Source organism: Oncorhynchus tshawytscha, linkage group LG02 (assembly GCF_018296145.1).
Source record: "Oncorhynchus tshawytscha isolate Ot180627B linkage group LG02, Otsh_v2.0, whole genome shotgun sequence".
Taxonomy (NCBI): Eukaryota; Metazoa; Chordata; class Actinopteri; order Salmoniformes; family Salmonidae; genus Oncorhynchus; species Oncorhynchus tshawytscha.
In genome coordinates this window covers 44,164,844-44,190,013 of record NC_056430.1, presented here as the reverse complement: position 1 = coordinate 44,190,013, position 25,170 = coordinate 44,164,844, and the positions used below count along the sequence as shown (strand labels likewise).

Sequence of the window (25,170 nt, the reverse complement as noted above, 5' to 3'; positions counted from 1 at the left end):
GAGGTGTGTTCCGCCGTCTAATTAATTCACATAGAAGTAGCCCATTTCAGCATCCCGGATAATTTATGTTTGAGGCTTTACTGAGCCAGATCAAATTCTCTCTTCCAGGAGAACACACCAAACTTCACACGTTTGCACAGATCAAGTATGCAAATAATAGCGCAGTTTTGCAAGAATTTGAAAATGTTCTTGCTGGTGCTCGCTTTCCCTTCCTTGTTGTTTTCCTTATTTTCTGTATGTCGTGTTCTCGTTTCTACTGTAAGCGCATACAGTATGTATGTACAGTTGAAGTCAGAAGTTTCAATACACTTTTGTTGGAGCAATTAATACTCATTTTTCAACCACTCCACAAATGTATTACTAACAAACCATAGTTTTGGCAAGTCGATTAGGACATCTACTTCGTGCATGACTCAAGTCATTTTTCCAACAATTGTTTACAGACAGATGATTTCACTTATTATTCACTATATCACAATTCCAGTGGGTCAGAAGTTTACATACACTAAGTTGACTGTGCCTTTAAACAGCTTGGAAAAGTCCAGAAAATTATGTCATGGCTTTAGAAGCTTCTGATAGGCAAATTTACCTAATTTGAGTCAATTGGAGGTGTACCTGTGGATGTATTTCAAGGCCTACCTTCAAACTCAGTGCCTCTTTGCTTGACATCATTGGAAAATCAAAAGAAATCAGCCAAGACCTCAGAAAACAAATTGTAGACATCCACAAGTCTGGTTCATCCTTGGGTGCAATTTCCAAATGCCTGAATATACCACGTTCATCTGTACAAACAAGAGTACGCAAGTATAAACACCATGGGACCACGCAGCCGTCATACCGCTCAGGAAGGAGACGCGTTCTGTCTCCTAGAGATTAATGTACTTTGGTGCGAAAAGTGCAAATCAATCCCAGAACAAAGGACCTTGTCAAGATGCTGGAGGAAGTACAAAAGTATCTATATCCACAGTAAAACGAGTCCTATATCGACATATCCTGAAAGGCCACTCAGCAAGGAAGAAGCCACTGCTCCAAAACTGCCATAAAAAAAAGCCTTTTTTGCAACTGCACATGGGGATATGTGTATCGTTCATATCTGCTGGATATATGCGACACAGTCCCTCTCCAAAAGAACACATATTTGGTTAGTAGAGACCCTACTGAGTTTCTTCCACCCCACTTTAGCTAAGACAGGTAGAAAAGTTTACACTCTACTGTTTGGAATTGAAAACCTGGTCTAGGTGTGGAGAAATGCTAGATGCGAAATATAAGGCAAACAACTTCTATATTTAAATGTTTAATAGACAAATACAGACAGAGACAGACAAATACAGACAGACATAGACAGTATAGTATCCCGGGAAGTCTACCCTGGGGGTTGGTGATAGAGGGAAGGTACATGCCGCGACGTTGGCTCCTTCTGCTGGGAGTACACGGGCTGGGTACCCCAACGCGGATGGCTGCATGTAGAGGTAATTAGGGGAGAGTGCCAACCAGCCGTGCAGGCCACATAAAGGGAGCACCATGGCACACCGCGAGGAGGGACAGAGAGACAGACAGAGCAGAACCTGAGAAGAAGGACCGAGCCAAACCCACGTTATTTTGTGATGTTTATTTTGTTGCCTTGTAAAGTCGTGTTTTCTGACTAGAACCTCCCTTTCTCTGTGTTAATCTATGCGCGCACAACCCAAACCCCACGGTTTACCACAACAATTTGGACAGACGTAGAAAGACAAATACAGACATAGACAGACGTAGACAGATGTATTGGAAGACAGACACATTCCTCGAAAGATTTGTTCACAGCACATCTCTCCCTCTCCAGCTGGCAGGGCTGACCTAAATACACTCTTGCCTTAGCTGTTTGCTGTTTCACCCTTTTGTGCCTGGTGCCAAAGCATTAAATCAAGGCTGAGATCTTGGGGTTGAACAGACTATACATTTGAAACATAATTGCTTAAGGACACCTATGGCTGTTTTTATGGCTCAGGGGCCCATATACATGTTACTGAGGCCTGCTTTACGGTGACCTCTGTCCTGAGAGAGGGTACCTAGAGGCCAAATTCGAATAGGGAATAAATATTGGAAAATATAATTATTAACACTACAAGCCAATTTGTATCCCATGTACAGTCCATTGGTGGCTGTGGAGAGGGTGGAGAATTAAGTGCTACTGGATATATACGACACAGTCCCTCTCCAAAACGACACATATTTGGTCAGTAGAGATCCTACTGAGTATTTTCTAACCCACTTTAGCTGAGACAGGCAGAACATTTCTCTCTCTACAGCCCAATATTCTCAACATAAGTGTGAACCTACACTGATTGTACAAAACAGTAAGAAAACCTGCTTTCGATGACACAAACTGACTAGGGGATTGCAGGTGAATCCCATATTGATGTCTCTTGTTAAATCCACTTAGATCAGTATACATGAAGTAGAGGAGACAGGTTAAAGAAAGAGTTTTAAGCCTTGAGACATGGGTTGTGTATGTGTGCTAATGGAGGGTGAATGGGCAAGAAAAAATATTGAAGTGCCTTTGAACTGGGTATGGTAGTGGGTGCCAGGCGCACCGGTTTGTGTCAAGAACTTCAACGCTGCTGTTTTTATTTTACACTCAACTGTTTCCCGTGTGTATCAAGTAATTGTCTACCACCCAAAGGAGATCCAGCCGACTTGACTGAACTGTGGGAAGTATTGGAGTCAACATGGGCCAAATGAACATGACGTCATCAAGTCATCCCTTTTAAAGCCTGTGGGGAATATAAAACGCCGTACCATGAAATGCAATGGCACAACCAAAGAAATCTTTTTCTAGACTGAAATATAGGTGCTATGGTCAGAGGTCGAGAACAACCAAAATATAGTATTTTATTTGGCACGCTCAGTTGTGACTTGACAAGTAAAAATATAAAACATAGCTATAAAGAGAGGACCATTAGGACAAGTTGCTTTACATTTGGCAAATATACTTCAAATTAGTAGGCAAATGAGTAGGCAACTAAGACATCCATTGTAAACAGCTCCCTCCTGTAGTCGTATAGGCAAACATTTCCATTCTTAGGCCAAATTGCTGTTCTGCAGAATGAACGAGTCATGCGTTCCACCTGGCCACCACATTCAGCAGTGTATTTTGCACATCACCTAACCTTTCACCTGCATATTAAGTGAGGGGAAGCGTTTTCTGTTCACATATTTTAGCTTGTTTTGGGATACTGCTTTTATGGAGATGTGGGTGCCATCTATTGATCCATTTATATATGGGAATTGATTGACGCAACCTGGACTCAGGGGTAGACCCATCATAGTAAATATAAATACAAGACACGCCAATTAGAAGTTATGTTTCATATTGGTAAGTATTAATTTGTGGATGTTACAAATTTGTACAATATGTTTCGAATTAGCAAAACGTATGATATGTAATGAATTCCCATTTGTTGTGGCTAACGTTAGCTAGGTGGCTAATGCTAACATTAGCGAGGTTCTAATGTTAGCTAAGCTAGGGGTTAGCATTAGGGGTTAAGGTTAAGATTTGGGTCAGGAGTTAGGTTAAATGGTTAAGGTTTGGGGAAGGGTTAGCTAACATGCTAAGTTGTTGAAAAGTAGCTAAAAAGTAGTAAATCGTTGCAAGTTGTTAATTAGCTAAAATGGTCCATGATGAGATTCAAACAGGCAACCTTTGAGTTGCTAGACGTTTGCGTTATACAGTCGTGGCCAAAGGTTCAGTCCTGTGTCATGCCAACAGTAAAGCATCCTGAGACCATTCATGTGTGGGGTTGCGTCTCAGCCAAGGGAGTGGGCTCACTTAACAATTTTGCCAAAGAACACAGCCATGAATAAAGAATGGTACTAACACAACTTCTGAGAGCAACTTCTCCCGACCATCCAGTAACAGTTTGGTGATGAACAATGCCTTTCCTAGCATGATGGAGCACCTTGCCATAAGGAAAAAGTGATAACTAAGTGGCTCGGGAAACAAAACATTGATATTGTGGGTCCATGGCCAGGAAACTCCCCAGACCTTGATCCCATTGAGAACTTGTGGTCAATCCTCAAGAGGCGGGCTGGACAAACAAAACCCCACAAATTCTGACAAACTCCAAGCATTGATTATGCAAGAATGGGCTGGCATCAGTCAGGATGTGGCCCAGAAGTTAATTGACAGCATGCCAGGGCGGATTGCAGAGGTCTTAAAAAAGAAGGGTCAACACTACAAATATTGACTCTTTGCATCAACTTCATGTAATTTTCAATAAAAGACTTTGAAACTTATGAAATGCTCTTAATTATACTTCAGTATTCCATAGTAACATCTGACAAAAATATCTAAAGACACAGGCAGCAAACTTTGTGTAAATTAATATTTGTGTCATTCTCAAAACTTTTGACCACGACTGTACACCTAACCATCCACCCTGACTAACCACCCTACTTTAGTTTGCGCTTTAAGTAACCTTCTGTCTTATGTAACTAAACCAAAGGTAACATCATACTAACTTGAGTGTCATAAATTTACATTTACTATGTCATGTCTAGTCTATGAGACCAGGCTGATTGATGGCGTGGTCTCTCTATTAGACCAGGCTGATTGATGGCCTGGTCTCTCTATGAGATCAGGCTGATTGATGGCCTGGTCTCTCTATTAGACCAGGCTGATTGATGGCCTGGTCTCTCTATGAAACCAGGCTGATTGATGGCCAGGAAACCTCTCTTCACTTCAACCTGTTTTGCGATGGTCTATGGAAATTGTATGTAACTGTTCATTTTGCTGATGATTGCATCCAAAACATCGGCTCATCGAGGGCTGTGAAATACCCATCGTCAAGTTCCAGCTGAAAAGTGCTTGTTGACAAAAACCTGAGGGTGGATATAGCACTTGGATGTGCACCGGAATGGCATGCATGTTTGTCTTTCTAAAGTAGGTTTTAAATCCTCGCAAAAATATTGGTTTTGGGAAACGATAACTGATGAGCCAATCCCACCTTTCTCTAAAAACGGGCTCTCTGCGAAATGCAATATGTGCAAGATCTCCCAACAGAGAAAGATCAGCCATCTCTCATTCAATGCTCCATTATCTCAGTCTTTTATAATATTTCAACAATAAATTAACTTTCACACGTGCCTCTAATTTTAAGAAGTTGCTGTACTTTACATGGATTATTATTTAAAAATGTAAAATTATTTACTCTCACAATTTCACACATGTTCAACATACATTTTCCCCATTCACTAGGCTATGCTTGACAAGCAGTCCCCCTATTCCACCACTTGGCACTGTGCGTCACGATCATGGCTGTGAGTAATTTATGCACACACTCAAGCAAACGTTCATAGTGATAGATCTCACACTTTGTAAATGATCCCATTCATGGTATCACTCAGATATAGGACAGACACTTCAGGGCAAACTTCCTTTTGATTTTCTTTGGGACTATCTGTTGTGCTATGTTTGTAAGGACTAATAGCAGTAAGGCCAATAAAAATGTTCATCAAATATTTTTTATACAGTGCATTTGGAAAGTATTCAGACGCCTTGACTTTTTCCACATTTTGTTACGTTACTGCCTTATTTTAAAATATATTCAATTGTTTTTTCCCGTCATCAATCTACACACAACACCCCATAATGAGAAAGAAAAAAACAGGTATTTTATGTTATTAATGTTAGCAAATTTACAACAAACCCCCCCGAAAAAAATCACATTTACATAAGTATTCAGACCATTTACTCAGTACTTTTCGGAAGCACCTTTGGTAGCGATTACAGCCAGTCTTCTTGGGTATGACACTACAAGCTTGGCACACCTGTATTTGGGGAGTTTCTCACATTCTTCTCTGCAGATCCTCTCAAGCTCTGTCAGGTTGGATGGGGATTTTCGCTGCACAGCTATTTTCAGGTACCTCCAGAGCTGTTCGATCAGGTTCAAGTCCGGGCTCTGGTTGAACAACTCAAGGACATTCAGACACTTGTCCCAATACCACTCTTGTGTTGTCTTGGCTGTGTGCTTAGGGCTGTTATCCTGTTGGAAGGTGAACCTTCGTCCCAGTCTGAGGTCCTGAGCACTCTGGAGAAGGTTTTCATCAAGGATCTCTCTGTACTTTCTGATCTGCTCTGTTCATCTTTCCCTCGATCCTGACTAGTCTCCCAGACCCTGCCATTGAAAAACATCCCCACAGCACGATGCTTCTACCACCATGCTTCACCGTAAGGATGGTGCCAGTTTTCCTCTACACGTGACGCTTGGCATACAGGCCAAGGAGTTCAATCTTGGTTTCATCAGACCAGAGAATCTTGTTTCTCATCATCTGAGAGTCCTTAAGATTCCCTTTGGCAAACTCCAAGGCGGCTGTCATGTACCTTTTACTGAGGAGTGGCTTCCATCTGGCCACTACCATAAAGGCCTGATTGGTGGTGTGCTGCAGAGGAGGTTGTCCTTCTGGAAGGTTCTCCCATCTCCACAGAGGGACTCTGAAGCTCTGCCAGAGTGACCATCGGGTTCTTGGTCACCTTCCTGACCAAGGCCAAGGCCCTTCTCCCCGATTTCTCAGTTTGGCCTAGTGGGTAGCTCTGGGTAGAGTCTTGGTGGTTCCAAACATCTTCCATTTAAGAATGATGGATGCCACTGTGTTCTTGGGGACCTTCAATGCTGAAGAAATTTTTTGTACCCTTCCCCAGATTTGTGCCTCTACAGAATCCTGTCTTGGATCTCTAATAATATTTCCTTCCACCTCATGGCTTGGTTTTTGCTCTGACATGCACTGTCAACTGTGGGATTTTATATAGACAGCTGTGTGCCTTTCCAAATCATGTCCAATTAATTAAATTTACCAGAAGTTGTAGAAACATTTCATGGATGATCAATGGAAACAGGATGCACCTGTTTTGTGTCTTATGTCAAGGGGTCTGAATACTTATGTAGATAAATTATTTCTGATTTTATTTGTAATACATCTGTTTGCTCTTTGTCATTATGGGGTATTGTGTGTAGATTAATGAGATAAACAATTGATTTAATTTGTTTTGGTACTAGGCTGTAATGTAACGCAATTTGTAAAAAGGGAAGGGGTCCGAATACTTTCAGAATGCAATGTATATAAAAACAAAGATCTAAATTCAGTAGCAAAATTATCCTTGCTATGACCTACCTAAAACAATTCCATATAGCTTAGTAGAACCCCCCCCCCTGGACAGTAATGGGTTAATCATACAAAGAGCATCAATGTCTCCACCACCACTACTGACCCCATCGTAAACCTTAGCACGCACTGTGTCAAAGGTGCACTTGGTAGAGACGGATTCCTGCTCTTTCAAATCTAAATCAAACTTGGTGCCATCCTTTAGAAGTATGGCTGCAGTGCCATACTTGTGTCCAAACTTACTAGTAGCATCAGTGCAAAGGGTGAGCTTATTCAAAGCATCCTCCAGATGTCACATTGAAACCTGTCATGCCTCCAAAACCATGTGAATGCAGAATATTGGACCTGGTCACCTGTCAACCTGTGACCCACCAAGTTTTTCCAAAACAACCTTGACAACCTGTGATGCTTTTACTGAAACAACACACATGGTAGTGATAGAATCCATACAAACCTCTCTAACAGCATCTGTGTAACAGCTTCAGCCTCATCTATCCTTTCCTTGTACAGACTCTCTCCTCCCTGAGACGCTCACACTCCTTTTCCAGGTTCCTCCTACCACCAAGTTCCCTATCTAACTCCTCTACAACAGAGTCTGTCTCCTGAGCACATTCCAACACAGCGACACTGTCATCTTCATCACAATCTCCTACAAAAAAAGTATATCCTGACTCTAGCATCTTTTAGGAAGATGAAACACTCTCTTATCAAAACCCCCCTGTTTCAGTCCAGCTAAACGTTTCCTGTTTGCTTTCATTCAATGTAGACATCAATCCACTGATAGATTGCGGAGAGTTACTGTCATCAGCAATGTAAGCCCCAAGATCAAAGTTTTGCTGCAGCACATCTAAAATCAAGTTATTACATGACTCTGACTGTGGGACAGTCACCTGAGCCCGGTTGCTTATCTCCAGCATAATGCCATTAGTCAACTGGTCAGCACCAAACGTACATGGTCCTTATATAGACAAATAAAACTCAATTGCAAAATCCTGACTTCCCCTACCGTCCATACTACAACTGCTGCTGTGTCTCCACCTCCCCACAGGCCGAAGTAACAATTATCCCTGGCAGTGCATTCCATTAGCTGGACACATTGTGCCTCATTGGCTAAAATACAGACAATTAGATCATAAAAGCCAGTGGTATAGACCTGTAAACACAGACAACCCACTACTCTCTTCAAACACACACCTGGCAGTTATTTGGGGAAAAAGTTCAACAAAATGTAGCTGTGAGCAGTAGGACCTGGGGTTCACAGGATGACAGAAAGGACACAGGAAGTGTAGGATAACAAAACGAGCACTTTATCGTGTATGAACTATCTTCAAATATGTACAATCAGTGAAAGCATTACTATGTGTACCCCGTCTATACCACAAGGATGACGCAAGTGAAGTTTAGTCTAGTGCTTTAGGTTGGTTATCTTTGAATGCAGCAGGTAATCATTCTTAAAGTCAATACTTAATGTATTGAGTTTATTTTCCAATTCTGGGGTCAATTTGACTAATGTTTTCTGTTAATATTTGTGTAATATGTTCAGCATTACTTTGAATTCAGCAGCGAATCATTCTTAAATTCATTAGAAGCTAATTTGTTGAGTTTAAATACCACATGGAGTCCATTTCAAATCAAATCAAAATGTATTTGTCACATGAGCTGAATACAACAGGTATTACCGAACAGTGAAATACTTACTTTACAAGCCCTTAACCAACAATGCAGTTTTAAGAAAAATACGTTAAGTAAAAAATAGATAAGTATAAAATAAGAAATAAAAGTAACCGCTTTACATTGCAGTAGCAGAGAGAAAAGTCTATGACTAGGGTGGAAGGAGTCTTTGACAATTTTTAGGACCTTCCTCTGAAGCCGTCTGGTATCGAGCATGGCAGGAAGCTTGGCACCAGTGATGTACTGGGCCGTACGCACTACCATCTGTAGTGTCTTGCGGGCAGAGGCCGAGCAGTTGCCATACTGCGATGGTGCAGCTGTAGAACATTTTGAGGATATGAGTCTCCTGAGGGGGAAAAGGTTTTGTGGTGCCCTCTTCACGACTGTCTTAGTGTGTTTGGCCTATGATAGTTTGGTGTTGATGTGGACACCAAAGGAGTTGAAGATCTCAACCTGCTCCACTACAGTCCCGTCGATGAGAATGGGGGCGTGCTCTGTCCTCCTTTTCCTGTAGTCCACAATCATCTCCTTTGTCTTGATCATGTTGAGGGATAAGTTGTTGTCCTGGCATCACACAACCAGGTCTCTGATTTCCTCCCTATAGGCCCGTCAGGAAGTCCAAGATCCAGTTGCAGAGGGAGATGTTTTGTCCCAGGGTCCATAGCTTAGTGATGAGCTACAAGGGCATTATGGTGCTGAACACTGAGCTGTAGTCAATTAATATAATTCTCACATTGGTGTTCCTTTTGTCTATTTGCGAGGTCAGTGTGGAGTGCAATAGAGATTGCATCATATGTGGATCTGATGGGGCGGAATGCAAATTGGAGTGGGTCTAGGGTTTCTGGGATAATGGTGTTGATTTGGGCCATAACCAGCCTTTCAAAGTACTTCATGGCTACAGATGTGAGTGCTACGGGTCGGTAGACTTTTCGGCAGGTTACCTTAGTGTTCTTAGGTACAGGGACAATGGTGGTTTGCTTGAAACATGTTGGAATTACGGACAGACAAGGTGATGTCACTTGCCTTGTCTGTCACTTGCCTGTTGGTCAGCACACTCTCAGAGTATACTTCCTGGAAATCCGTCTGGCCCTGCGGCCTTGTGAATGTTGACGTGTTTAAAGGTCTTACTCACATCGGCTACGGAGACGTGATCACATAGTCTTCCCAGAACAGCTGATGCTTTCATGCATGTTTCAGTGTTACTTGCCTCGAAGCGAGCATAGAAGTAATTTAGCTTGTCTGGTAGGCTTGTGTTACTGAGTAGCTTGCGGTTGTGTTTCCCTTTGTTATTTGTAATAGTTTGTAAGCCCTGTCACATCCGACAAGCGTCGGAGCAGGTGTAGTACGATTTGATCTTGGTCCTGTATTGACGCATTGCCTGTTTGATGGTTCGTCGGAGGGCATAGCGGGATCTCTTATAAGCTTCCGGGTTAGAGTCCCCCTCCTTGACAGTGGCAGCTCTAGCCTTTAGCTCAGTGCAAATGCTGCCTGTAATCCATGGCTTCTGTTTGGGGTACATACGTACATACGTGTACTCCTCAATGCCATCGGAAGAATCCCAGAACATATTCAAGTCTGTGCTAGCAAAATAGTCCTGTTGTCATGACTTCCTCCGAAGTTGGCCCCTCTCCTTGTTCGGGCGGCGATCGGCGGTCGACGTCACCGGTTTTCTAGCCGCCACCGCCACTTTTCATTTTCCATTTCTTTTGTCGTCATTGTACACACCTGGTTTCCATTCCCATAATTATATGTTCCTTATTTAACCCTCTTGTTCCCCCATGGTTTTGTGCATGTTTGTTCGTTGTAAATTGGTCTGTATTTCTGACCTTATTATTATTTATTTTTATTTTCCTTCTTGGAATATTTGATGTTTTGAGTAAAATTACGTGAATTAATCATCTCTGTGTCCTGCGCCTGACTCTGCCTTACCTGCTACACCTAGACGCCTTACAGAAACACGCACCTTAAAATGGAGTCAGCAGGTGCACAAAGCCCTCCTTTGTTAGTAGAGGAGCGTGTCCAGCAGCACTCGACCATGTTGCATAGTCTCGGCACAGCCATGGATCGTGTTGGACCACTATGAGGATTTCACCCGCCGCTTCGGGGTAGTTTTCGACCATCCGCCTGAGGGTAGAGCGGCAGGGGAACGCTTGTTTCACCTCAGGCATAGGTGATATTTGATGTTGTTTTGAGTAAAGTTACGTGAATTACTCATCTCTGTGTCCTGCCTCTGACTCCGCCTTACCTGCTACACCTAGATACCTTACACCTGTAGCTTAGCATCTGCTACAACTGACCACTTTTTTATTGACTGAGTTACTGGTGCTTGCTGCTTTAGTTTTAGCTTGTAAGCAGGAATCAGGAGGATAGAATTATGGTCAGATTTGCCAAATGGAGGGTGAAGGAGAGCTTTGTATGCGTCTCTGTGTGTGGAGTGAAGGTGGTCTAGAGTTTTTTTCCCTCTGGTTGCACATTTAACATGCTCGTTGCTTCGAGGTGAGCAAAACTTCGAGAATTCCTTAGATGTCGTGCACCAGCAGTTGTTTACAAATATACATAGATCTCCACCCCTTGTCTTTACCAGAGGCGACTATTCTGTCCTGCTTATATAGTGTATAACCCACCAGCTGTATGTTATTAATGTCGTCGTTCAGCAACGACTCAGTGAAACATAAGATATTACAGTTTTTAATGTCCCGTTGGTAGTATATATGTGCTTGTAGTTTGTCTATTTTATTATCCAATGATTGTATGTTGGCTAATAGGACCGATCGTAAAGGCAAATGACCCACTCGCCGCTTGATCCTCACAAGGCACCCCAACCTTCGTCCTCGATATCTCTGTCTCTTTGTTCTGCGAATGACGGGGATGAGGGCCTTATCGGGTGTCTGGAGTAAATCTCCCTCCTTCGACTCGTTAAAGAAAATAATTGTCTTTCAATACGAGGTGAGAAATCTCTGTCCTGATTTCTAGAAGCTCTTTTCGGTCATAAGAGACGGTGGCAGAAACATTATATCCAAAATAAGTTACAAATAACGTGAAAAAACACACACAATAGCACAATTGGTTAGGAGACTGTAAAACGTCAGCCATTCTCTCCGGTGCCATTCTGACTAAGACAATTGGACTTACGGTTCATGAGAAGATTTTTAAAGTATTTTTAGAATTAGCATATGTGCATCTATAGGTACAGTGTGACCATATTTGAATGCAGGATTTTTTCAAATCAAAACCATAAATACCTAGTCATTTGCACAACTGCATCCAGCCAAAATGTGTCTTCCTCATTTATGCCAAATTGGCTACCATTAATCCACATAGCAGTTGTTGTTAGGGGTTAACTGCCCTGCTCAAGGGCAGAATGGATTGTATACCTTGCTGGCTCAGGGATTCAAACCAGCAACCTTTCGTTACTGGGCCAACACTCTTAATGCAACCGCTGTGTCAGATTTAAAAAAAACATAATCTGAGAACGGCGCTCAGAGCCCAAAACAGCCAGAGAAATATCCGCCATATTGGAGTCAACAGAACATTGCATATGGTTTTGAGCATTAGCGTTACACATGCTAAGAATGAGTTGTTAATAGTTTTCTTGTAATTTTTTTTAGGTATCAATACCAAATTCAGTGTGATCCATCTTTTACATGGACGAAGTATTTGAGATAATATACGACAATTACTTGAAAGAATTAAACATTATGAAACATCAAAGATACCAGGCCTGGTCTTCAGAGCAAATTTTGAAAAGACATTTGATAAAGTATGACTGTAATTGATATATAAATGCCTGGGTACTTTAATTTTGGTGAATCTCTTCTGCAATGGGTTAAAGTTATGTACAGCAACCCCATATGTAAAATAGTAAATAATAGTTACTTCTCAAAGTATTGAGCTTTTAAGAGGAGTAAAACAGGGCTGTCCATTGTCTCCATATCTATTTATAATGGTAATTGAAATGCTAGCTATTAAAATTAGGTCCAGCAACAACATCAAAGGGTTAGAAATCCAGAGATAAAACAAAAGTGTCAGTGTATGCCGATGACTCAAGTTTTTTTAAGCCCACAATCTGGATCCCTGCACAGTCTCATTGAAGATTTTGATCACTTTTCTAGCCTCTCTGGAAAAAAACCTAATTATACTGTATTAAGTTTTGGATTGCTGAAAGACAGTGTTTACACTACCTTGTGGTTTACCAATAAAATGGGCAGATGGTGAAGTAGACATACTTGGTATTCACATCTCAAAAAATATTAATTAATTTATCACAATCAATATCAATAGAAGGTTTGCAAAAATTGATACGATTCTGCAACCATGCAGAGGTAATTACTTGTCTGTTTGTTGGAAAATCTCATTGATTAACTCTTTGGTCCTATCACAGTTTACTTACTTACTAAAGGCGCTGCCTACTCCAGACGACTCATTTTTTAAATCATATGAACAAAATATATTTCACTTTATTTGGAATCCTAAGCCAGACAAAATTAAACGTGCCTAATTATATAATGAAAATTGGTTTGGGAGACAAACATTATTAAATATTAAAGCTTTAAACCTGTCACTAAAAGCTTCATTCATAACCCAAAATGGTTCTCTAGTAGATTATTAAGAAAGGCTCATTCTTTTGGCCTTTATACAGACTTCTCATTTCCGACAAATGGAAAATTAAATTTTGTTTAAAGTATCGCCCTTTCTTAAACAAGTCATACAAAGCTGGTTACAATTTCAGTTTTATCCTCCAGAAATGTTATGGTTAAACTCAAATACTGATTAATTTAAAAAAACATTCTTTATGGGAAAATGTTTAAAAAAAATGTATATGTATTAATTAAATTACGAATAGAAACGGTGGAGTTATGTCACATATGCAGATATCGGAAATATATGGGAATGTCTGCTCAATCCAAAATAGAGGAGGCAAAGTGGAAAATGGAGAAGGTAGGGTACTTGTTTGCCTGCCATATATTAAAGATACAAATTGGCTGAAATGAATTGGCATGAATAGAAAAATATACCAGTTTAATTTGAGGACAAAAGGTTGCAAAATAAATGGGAACAGATTTTCGATTACCGATTCCATAGCACATGGCTTATGAACTGGTACAAAAAACAACACTTGATTCAAAACTTGAGAGTTTTTAAATTTAAATTATGATATAAAATTCTTGCATCCAACAGAATGCTATATATATATGGGGCATACGACAATCTCAGCTCTTATATTGCCCTTATGTAGCTTGTTTTTGATCACAGGTTCCGTAATGGTTCAAAAATCACAACATGCACTTAAAATAAACCTTACAAATATCAGTTTTGAGCAATTTGGAAAGCCAGAGTCAGTCAAAAATAATATAATAATACTCATAGGAAAAGTTTTCAACTTTAGCTCATAATCTGTGGCTACTATACGATTATAAAGGTCAAATAATTATGTAAAACATCACAGCACAATTGAAAAATATATGGATAATGGAAATCATACAAGGGTGGTCTATAGTGATAGGTGGGACACACACACACAAACACACACACACAGTTGTTTCAATGGAAGGTCTTTCATGGCCATGCAAGTGCTAGAACATGCAAAACAACAAAAAAATGCTCTAAAACTTTAATACATTCTTACATTTTTATTATACTTTAATTCTCTAGCTATGATCAACAAACAATTTGAGCTTGAAGAATTTCTAAAATAACAAAGGGCAAATATTGTACAATCCAGGTGTGCAAAGCTCTTAGCGACTTACCTAGGAAGATTCACAGCTGTAATTGCTGATTCTATCATGTATTGACTCAGTTGTGTGAATACTTATATACAACTATTTCTGTATTTCATTTTCAATAAATTTCTAAGAACATATTTTCACTTTGCCGTTATGGGATATTATTTGTAGATGGGCATTTATTTAATTCATCTTGAATTTAGGCTGTAACACAACAAATACGGAATAAGTAAAAGGGTATGAATACTTTCTGAAGTTACTGTAGATTTGTGTTAAAAAAATACAAATATTTCCTAAGTGTTTTTAGATCTCCTGGATATAGGCCATACACTTCAAATCCTTATTCCTTAAGATGTATTTTTAGACTGTCTAAAAATGTATGCATTTGTATGGGCTATAGTAGTAAATTAATATTTTTCTCAAGTCATTGGATACCGAAAAAAAGTGCAGAGAAGCAAAAGATTGAACTTTCCCCCTTTAGTTAACACTATCAACGTTTCGTTCTACTGTGGGAATTGTGCTCAAATCATCACAATATTATCCACTTTCAATGTAACAAACTGAAACAAAACAAACTATGCAAGACTTATTTTGCAAAACAAACTGTGCAAGAGATTCTATTGCATTGACATGCAGGACTCATGGACCGACTCTACCATAACCAATCAGAGCTGCAGTACGACTATATGCAAATAACTATTGCCATATCTGGATCTGTGCCATTCATTTTGACCTGGACTGTGTTAAAAGCATGAGTGGTTGCGCTTGTTTTGAGATCAAAGCGAGAGCTACATGTAGTCACCTGTGCACATTTGTTAATATTCTTTGCTAGTTAGTGAGTTAGTAGCCCAGTTATAGCTAATTTGGAGTCAACAATGGGTGAGTGGTTTCTTCCTATGAGAGCACAAGATCTTTGAAAAGCAAGTCAGGTAAAGAGCTTTTTTTACATCTTAAAGGGGCAGTGTTGTATTTTGAGACTGTCTTTAATAAGCTAAGCAGCCAATAGGCAGAGGGTAGCATAATTTGTCTGATTCTCTGTAATAATGGTATGGGAATAATAATGAGTTTTACTTTGTAAAGTGGTTTCTTGTATCAAACAACACAACATTTTCAGCCACTGCCTTGTATGAAGGACAAGTGGATAAACAGGTTATTGTCAAGCTGTGTACGTTTATTTTCAAAAGTATCAGGGATTTTAGGCCTACATTGAACACCGCACCTTTTCTGCTGCTGTAGGCTGAATGATAGAACAGCTATTTCTATGTTCAAATGTTATGAGATGCATTTTTATCCATTGTTTTCCATTTTATCCATTGTAGGCCACTCTCGTAGATCTACATTATGATCAAATAGCCGCAGCAGCCCGTGTAATCACCCTCACTACTTGCAGGGTGATTTGTGTGTGTGTGTGTGTGTGTGTGTGTGTGTGTGTGTGTGTGTGTGTGTGTGTGTGTGTGTGTGTGTGTGTGTGTGTGTGTGTGTGTGTGTGTGTGTGTGTGTGTGTGCATGCCTCTGTGCCTGTGTGTGTGCGCGTGCCTGCATATATCTTACTGAGGTTGATGAAGTCAGTGTTCTTGACGTGTCTGATACTGTTGAAGCGTCCGTAGAAGTGTGTGGTATCTTTAGGCAGTGGAGGAATCTGCTCCAGGTTAGCATCATCACAATACACACTTCCACTGATGCACACACACAGCAAACATGTAGGCATACCTGCACAGAGACAAAGAGAACATTACACACACACACACACACACGCACACACTCCTACTGGTATGCATGCATGACTGTAAGTCACTTTGGATAAATATGATTTATAAATATTATTAATACTATTATTACCCATATTATTACCCTCTTGCTCTTTTGCACCCCAGTATCTCTACATGCACATAATAATCAGCACATCTATCACTCCGGTATTAATGCTAAATTGAAATTATGTTCACCTCTAGGGCCTATTTATTGCTTACCTCCCTACTCTTCTACATTTACACAAACTGTAAATAGATTTTTTTTCTTCCCTTTTGTACATTTGTTTATGTGTAACTCGGTGTTGTTGTTTTTGTCGCACTGCTCTGCTTTATCTTGGCCAGGTCACAGACGTAACTGAGAACTTGACTTGTTCTCAGCTGGCCTACCTGGTTAAATAAAGGTGAAATAAAACATGTAAAAAAATGTACGTGTCTGCTAAATGACATATTATTATTATTATTATTATACACACAGCAGACACGTAGGCATACCTGCACAGAGAGAGATTACATTTTGCGCACGCACGCACACTAGCACGCACGCACGCTACACACACACACACACACACACACACACACACACACACACACACACACACACACACACACACACACACACACACACACACACACACACACACACACACACACACACACACACACACACACATGTGGCTCACCCAGGCCAGTGTCGGGTCCAAACAGGCCTGGTCCTTTGAAGTCCAGAGTTACTGGAGCCAGGGGAGGGGTCGGCCTGGGGAACAGGGTCGTCTCCTCCTCATACTCAGGAGGGGGCATGTTGGCTGGGGGAGGGGTCTCAGGAGCAGGGGGGGCCACCGTCCCCACCTCGATCTGCTCTCACAGAGAAGAGTACATTAGTAGATTGACCAATTCACCTCTCTCAACCACTCTCTCTAGTTTCCCTTCTTTCACTCCCATCATTCCTCCCTTCCCTCTCACACCTATTCCTATCGCCCATATTGTCCACTCTTACTTTTCTTCTCTCTTTATCTTGCCTCTCCTCTCTTGTTCCTTCTTTCTCACCCTTTGCTAGTCTCTCCTCTCTCCTCCTCTCCTTCTCACCTCTTGGTCTAGGTCTTCATAGTCATAGTTTTCTCCATTGAGGTCCAAGTTTTCCCAGTCTGTCTCTCCATTCATATCAAAGTCATCCAGGTCATAGGGCTGTTCGTCTGGCTCTGCCCCCCCCTGAGGGGCACACACACTGGGGCAGGGGCCTAACAGAGTCAGGGCAAAAGCCACAAACACACACAGCAGGGCCATTCTCAGGCTACACACCTGTGAAAAGAGATTGTCAGTCAAAGCGTTAAATTCAGTAGGCTTTGGTTAGTGCTAATGCTAGCATCTAAAAATGTACCAAATCATCTTAAAAATACAGCACTTGGTTTCAATTCATATCACAACCATATCACCCCTTAGGATAAACAGTTGTGATAAAGCGAATGTTGTAAATTAATTCTGTATGATCGCAATCAGCGATAGTAACCTGGTAGATTTTTTGGTTAGTAAACCCCATCTGCATGGTAATTGATCTATATTTTACAGGCTCTTCTATTTTGTTTTTAACAAGGTCATTAGTCCAATGTTTGCATGACCTCTAGGGTCCACCTCTCCCTACTGCCTCCGGCCTGTCTAGCCTAAGTATAGCTGGAGATGTCTTGGTTCACACACACGCGCACACAGACACAGATACACACACACACACACAACTCCAGATGTCCACTGTCTCAGACACAACCCCCTCCAAGGGCAAATCAAATGCAACTGGATATTTCAAACGATGTACAGTCTTTTTAGGTTAGATCTCCACATTTCCCTGTTCTCCGAATGTGACCCTGTATGTTTTGGTGTTTGTTTCTGCACCTCAGATCTGACCTTAGATCAGACCTAAGGTTGCTAAGAGGTCACATCTAGGATCCCTGTTGCTTTGGAACCAAGGGAGTATTGTTGAGTTGTTGGTAAGAATGCAGATGGAATGTTTGCTCTGAAAGCAGACATGAGTGTGTGAGTCTGGCCTTGGGTTTGTCTGGTGCCAACAGAACTTAACACAAGTCATACACAAAACAGGATTATGCACCAGAAGTTATATTATTTGATGACCAATAAGGTCTATTGAATGTAATATTGAGATGACTGATATTATCAACAAACTGAGTGCTGATATTGTACTAGTCAAGCTACAGCTACAGAAACAGCAGGGATGAGTTTCAAGGGATGTCAATTGAATGACTTAAACATGTGCATAAATAGAAATTATATTGTACGTAATGAGTCAGCAAAATCACAGTAATGTTGTTGCCAATCAGACAAATATTCAAATCACACTCTGGGACATGACACTAACAAAAGTGGAATTACACCACTTTATGATGATGTGTACCGATTGACATGACCAGTTTATTGTATTAGTCCCTTACTAAAACCAAACCCCATTGGCCCTTGAGTCATTCTCTAGTGACAGTGGGGTTTAGCAGCACAAGAGTATGCTTAGAGAGAAAACCAAAAACACTGTGTAGTAGTCATGAAATAGAACTTACCAGTGTCAGGAGTTAACTAATCCCCTTTTATCCTCTCTCTTCTCCTGTTTTCTCCTTTAGAGTGCTGGTCCAGCAGGGTTAAATAATACCCTCTCCTCGTCTCTCCTATATTGTCTTCTCCTTTAGAGTGCTGGTCTAGCAGGGTTAGCCAGTGGAGGAATGGACCCCTGTTGTTCAGTTGGCTGGTGAGGGACGTGGCCAAAATAATGGGTCATTATTAGGAGAGGTACATGGGAGGGGGGAGAAAAGGGTGCATTTGAGGGAAGGCAAGGTCATTTAGGTCAACATGTACTCAGCTGTTACTAATCCCCCCCCCACCACACACACACACGTACACACTCTCACACATGCACACATTCCTACTTCTCCCAGACCCCCCCTCTAGTCTTTTTGAAGGCCTGATTACTCTAGCCGAAAGACCAATGTAATGTTTGAATAACACAAGGATTATATGGTTTATATGAAGAATTCCAGAACAATCAGAAACATTCACCTTCCCGAAATGGTTCTATACAGCTTCGTCCAATTTACGTCAACAAAGAAGGCACCATATGGGAGTTAAGGTTAGGGTTAGAGTTTTGCTAGGATTCTTGGACTAACTTTGCAATAGGAGATGCTCTACCTTGGCTGGAATCGGCCGGGTTCTAACCTGGAACTCCACATCCAAGCCTTTTCACCATTTACTGTACCTTCAGAAAGTAATCACAACCCTTGACGTTTTCAACATTTGGTTGTGTTACAGCCTGAATTTAAAATAGATTCAATTCATATTTTGTGCAACTGACTTACACACAATAACCCATAATGTCAAAGTGTAATTATGTTTTTATTAAATGTCACAAATGAATTCAAATGAAAAGCTGAAAAGTATCGAACCCCTTTGTTATGACAAGCCTAAATCATTTCAGGAGTACAAATGACCTTAACAAGTCACATAATAAGTTGCATGGACAAACTCCGTGTGCAACAATAGTGTTAAACATGATTTTTGAATGACCACCTCTTTGTACCCCACACATACAATTATCTGTAAGGTCCCTCAGTCGAACAGTGAATTTCAAACACAGATTCAAGACCAGGGAGGTTTTCCAATGCCTCGCAAAGGGCACCTAAATGTGTAAAAATGTAAAAAGCAGACATTGAATATCCATTTGAGCATGGTAAAGTTATTAATTACACTTTGGATGGTGTATCAATACACCAAGTCACTACAAAGACACAGGCGTCCTTCCTAACTCCGTTGCCGGAGAGGAAGGAAACCGCTCAGTGATTTCACAACGAGGCCAATGGTGACTTTAAAACTGTTACAGAGTTTAATGGCTGTGATAGGAGGAAACTGAGGATGGATCAACAACATTGTAGTTACTCCACAATACTAATATAAATGACAGAGTGAAAAGAAGGAAGCACTTACAGAATAAAAATATTCCAAAACATGAATCCTGTTTTCAATTAGGCAATAAAGTAAAACTGCAAACAAATTGGCAAGGAAATGATCTTTATGTGCAGAATACAAAGCGTTAGGTTTGGGGAAAATCCAACACAACACATCAGTGAGTACCAGTCTTCATATTTCTAAGCATGGTTGTGGCTGCATCATGTTATGGGTATACGTGTCATCAGCAAGGACTAGGGAATTTTTCAAATGGAATAGAGCTAAACACAGGCAAACTCCTACAGGAAAACTTGGTTCAGTCTGCTTTCCAACGGACACTGGCAAACAAATTCACCTTTCAGCAGGACATAAAATAAAATGGCAAATATGCACTGAAGTTGCTTACGAAGACGACATTGAATGCTCCTGAGTAGCCTAGTTACAGTTTTGAGTCAAATCGAATTGAAAATTGATGGCAAGACTAGATAATGGTTGTCTACCAACTTGAGTTTGAAGAATTTAAAAAATAACAATGTGTAAATTCCAGTGGTGCAAAGCTCATAGAGAAAGCCTCACAACTGTAATTGCTGCCAAAGGTAATTCTAAAGTATTGACTCAGGGGTGTAAATACTTATGTAAATTAGATATATATGTATTTAATTTTCAATACATTTGCTAACATTTCAAAAAACATGTTTTCACATAGTCATTAAGGGGTATTGTGTGTAGATGGGTGAGAAAAATGATCTATTTCATACACTTTTTATTTAGGCTGTAACACAACAAAATATGGAGTAAGTCAAAGGGTAGGAGTACTTTCTGAAGGCACTGTATAGATATTGTCCTGTGGATGATAACATTCTTGGACATCCTGGATGCGATTTTTGGATGAATATTTGGATGAATATGAATATTTATTTTTATTTTTGCCCACTTATTCTAAACGTCCTATCTAACCCAAATGTGTTGCAATGGGTTAGAAGAGGTTTCAAATGTACTATTCAACATTAGGTTTTTCTAAATGTCCCATCTTTCCAAATGTTTTATTTGTGACCATAGGCATCCCCCCCAAGGACTAGGGTAAGAGTGAGGGTTAAGGTTGCACTGAATGACCTAAATCTGTTTCAACACATCTCCCCCCGTGAACATGACCCAGGTCACCAGCACAAGGAACTCTAGCCAAACAGAACCCTTCTCTCATTCTCTTTCAGAAAACAAATGGATGTCATTGGAAGTTTAGTGGATGGCAGTGCATGAGGTGATTTCCCCCTCTCTCAATATAATACACTTTGAGCTCTTAGGAAAAACATGTGCTTTATGTATTTTACCTAATGGAGTTGTGAAAGCTGAACTCTCAAGCTAAACTCTAAACCTGTTCTCTTATCCGCAGACTCTCCTGTGGTCACTAGTCAAAGGGTTTAACATTAACCCTTGTGTGGTGTTCAAGTTTTTGTTATTCACCCAATGTTTGCGGGTCTGATGAACCTACAACATTATTGGGTTTTCAAAACAATACAGCCATAATAATTTATGTAAAAATACTTAATTCTTAATACATAGATGTTGACTTACATCAATTACAAGCAATATAGACACCATTAACTGTTAATATTTTCCATTTACCTCTGCTAGATCACATTTTTTTTAAAGCACAATAAATTAAATTATAATGAAGACATGGGTGGAATAAATCATGTTTGTCTTGAACAAACATAAATGAAGCAAGGTTTCCATCGCTATTGATGTTTTGCTTTGAACTGAACAAATTTTACATACAGTATTTTATGGAAATGATAAATGAGAACCGTTGAAAACAAATTAAGGTCAGTTTATAAACCACAGAGTTTTACTGGGTGTGTGTTGCAAATGTACTTGCAAGTGTACTGCAGTGCTTCTTCTTTTTGATACCGGATGAAAACACTTAGCTTAGGAATTTTACAAACATCTCACTCACTCACTCACTCACTCACTCACTCACTCACTCACTCACTCACTCACTCACTCACTCACTCACTCACTCACTCACTCACTCACTCACTCACTCACTCACTCACTCATATAGTCACAGCAGGTAGGAGAGTCAGACACACACACATGCAACAACATCACTCACGCTTACTTCTGGTATTGGAGTTGCTGGTTCTGTGGGTCGGGCAGATGGGGCACCAGCATCCTCTTCCTGAATCCTCCTCACGATGGCTGCAGAAGCTGGGGGTCATTGGGATATGTTACATTTGAGGTCTTGCCCAGCTCCTCAAGAAAGAGCCGTCACCTCTGGAGCTTTCCCTCTTTTCCAATCTGGGTTCAACGCCATCCAGATGATAAATGCGTTGTATGCCGAGATGTCCAGGATGCTGAAGAATATCCCAAGTGTCCAGTGTAGGGTCCTTCTTTTGCAGCTGTAGCCAGTCACTAGCCTGTCTAAATTGTCCAACCCTCCTTTTTGAGGTCCATTATGATTTCTGGTTTTTGATGTTCCTGGCCACAGATTCTCCCATCCATATGCAGCTTACTCATGAGTACCACATTTTTGCCTTTCTTTGGCACATAGTACACTAGGGACGTGTCGGCCATGAACACGGAACTTAGTGGAATCGATAGGCCTGTTCTGTGTAATCAACAGTTGAGTTGGGAGCTCTGGCTTGTTATATCGTACTGTTCCTACCATCATTTGCTTCCTCTTGAGGAGCTCCTGTCCCAGCTTGTGCGAAGTACAAAAGTTATTGCTTGTTATGTCGTGGCCACGGAGTCCCTGCTTCAAGTCCAGGACAACCCGCATCACTTGGTTCATCTCAGGGGCTCCTCCATCTTGCTTCCTCGTATACACTTGCAAGTTCGACGCATATGATGAAGCAGTATCACAGGCAGCCCAGATCTTGATTCCATATTTTGTGGGTTTAGACGGTATGTACTGCCTGAGGGGGCAGCGGCCCCTAAATGGCATAAGCTGCTCATCAACAGTAACATTGGGCCCAGGGTTGTAAAACAGGGGAAGCTGGTCTACCTACTTGTCCCACACTGACCTGATTGCAGCTAGCTTGTCTCTCTGCCGCCGAGCTGGTCTGGTGTCTCGGTCATCGAGGCGGATAATCCTGGAAATAATGTGGAAGATTTCCAGAGACATTGATGCACAGAAAAGTTCTATGTCAGTTTCTGCATCCCACAGGTATTCTGTGGATTCCCCATTGGATCTGAAAACACCAGCAAGGATAAGAACCCCAAAGTATGCATGTAAATGAGTTTGGTCCATCCCTTTCCATCTCTCTCCAAAATCACGCCTTGCAGTCCAGATTGATTTTCTGGATGGTTTCTGGGTTGAATAGTTCAAAAGAAGACTTTATGTCCTGCACATGAGTAACCGCCACCCTTGTTGGCCCTGGTTGCATCCTTATCACATTGGCAGCCATGTGGGGTGGTTCATTCCTTGGGCAAGAAGACTATTCAATTTCACAATTTTTTTACATCTAAATTTCTCCTTCAGGCTGCTGATGAGCTGGTTGCTGATGGGCTGGTCCTGGGGCTGGCTGAGGGTCAACCTCACCCTCTTCAACCAACTCACTGTCAGACTCCAAATTGACAGTGACATTATCCTCATATCTTCCAAAGTGGAAGACGCTCCTTCCACACTAACTTTTCTCTCTGCAATAAAAGGCCCTATGAGCAGAGATAATTTTTTTGCCATACCAATTGATAGTGGTAAGGAGCCACACATGCAACGCTATTTATTTGTTGTGTCCCTCCCCCAATTGGCACCTGGCTGGGGTACAGTGTGGGAAAATACAGATTTGTTTTTACAATGGTTGAAAATAATATATTGTAATAACATTGTGTAGGTTCCCACAAGACATTGTGTATAGTTTCACACACTACAAAGGGTAAAGATTGCGAGAAAAGCAGGAGACAGGCAGTGAGACAGACAGTTTCTTCATGCTATGTTGAAACAGCAGGTCCGGGGAGGAGGAAGACAGAGTGAAGGCACACAGCAAACCTTTTTGTTTCATTTTTACTTGTCTTCACTTACACACACACACACACACACACACACACACACACACACACACACACACACACACACACACACACACACACACACACACACACACACATTTCCACAATTTGATTACCCTCGGGTAATAGTGGACCCGAACATCACATATGTAGTATAAATGTGTAGGGGGGTGCACAATGCAAATATTTCTTTACAGAAAATGAGCCAAGGTCAATGAGTCTCAAGTTGAAAAAATAATTCATTGTATCATTTTTCTTTTAGGAAACATTGAAAATGGGTGCCACAGACCCGAACACCACCCAAGGATTAAGTTCCAAATCCATTCAACTAAAGTATGACAGACACTATGATGTGTGATTTGTTTTATTCTATTAACTTCATGTTGTTTTCAACTCACTTCATTTAGCTTTCTGTCTCAGTTTCTGCTTCACAACACTGTTCAATTGCTCTTTGATTTCCATGTTTTGGCTGCTGTAACTCGCAATACACTACCTCTGCATTCCCACAAAATCCCATTAGGATTACCATAAAATTGGAATTACTTACGAATCCAGTACTCACCTGTCACATCGATTACTTGAAAATATTCCAGTTATTCCTCATGATAGTTCTGTCAGACTCGAGTTCTAATAGAGAAATTGTGTGTGGTGCATGCATGCGTGCATGTGTGAGTGCGTACGTGTGTGTGTTTGGCTGGATTAGCCAAAGAATGAACTCAGCCCCCTGGCAGCAAAGAAAGCTGGGAACAAAGTAGAATATAAATGGGCCAATATGGCATTATGATTAGAGGGAGATTGAGAGAGACTGTGTCAAGGGCTATACTGATTCAGTAAATGTGACTGTTACTGATCAACTATTTCAAGAGGGTATCTAATACATTACGATTACTAGTGGTGTAAAGTACTACTTAAATCGTTTTTGGGGGTATCTGTACTTTTACTCCACT

General features: G+C 40.9%; 1 protein-coding gene across 2 annotated transcripts in view; it reads right to left on the bottom strand.

Annotated features, from left to right (window-relative positions):
• The window catches only part of optc (opticin), a 30,370-nt gene extending 5,428 nt beyond the window's left edge, over window positions 1–24,942 (bottom strand). Inside the window, exons 1-5 of one of the 2 annotated variants that reach the window (XM_024412681.2) lie at window positions 24,786–24,942; window positions 18,841–19,022; window positions 17,369–17,581; window positions 16,966–17,137; window positions 16,086–16,244 (exon numbers count right to left, since the gene is read on the bottom strand). In XM_024412681.2, coding sequence (XP_024268449.1) covers window positions 16,086–16,244; window positions 16,966–17,137; window positions 17,369–17,566 — 529 coding nt within the window. In that variant the 5' untranslated portion in view covers window positions 17,567–17,581; window positions 18,841–19,022; window positions 24,786–24,942. Of the gene's footprint in view, window positions 1–16,085; window positions 16,245–16,965; window positions 17,138–17,368; window positions 17,582–18,840; window positions 19,023–22,334; window positions 22,703–24,785 lie in introns of those variants that run through there. The other variant, XM_024412682.2, reaches the window with a different exon arrangement.
• Between the last annotated feature and the right edge of the window lie 228 nt (window positions 24,943–25,170).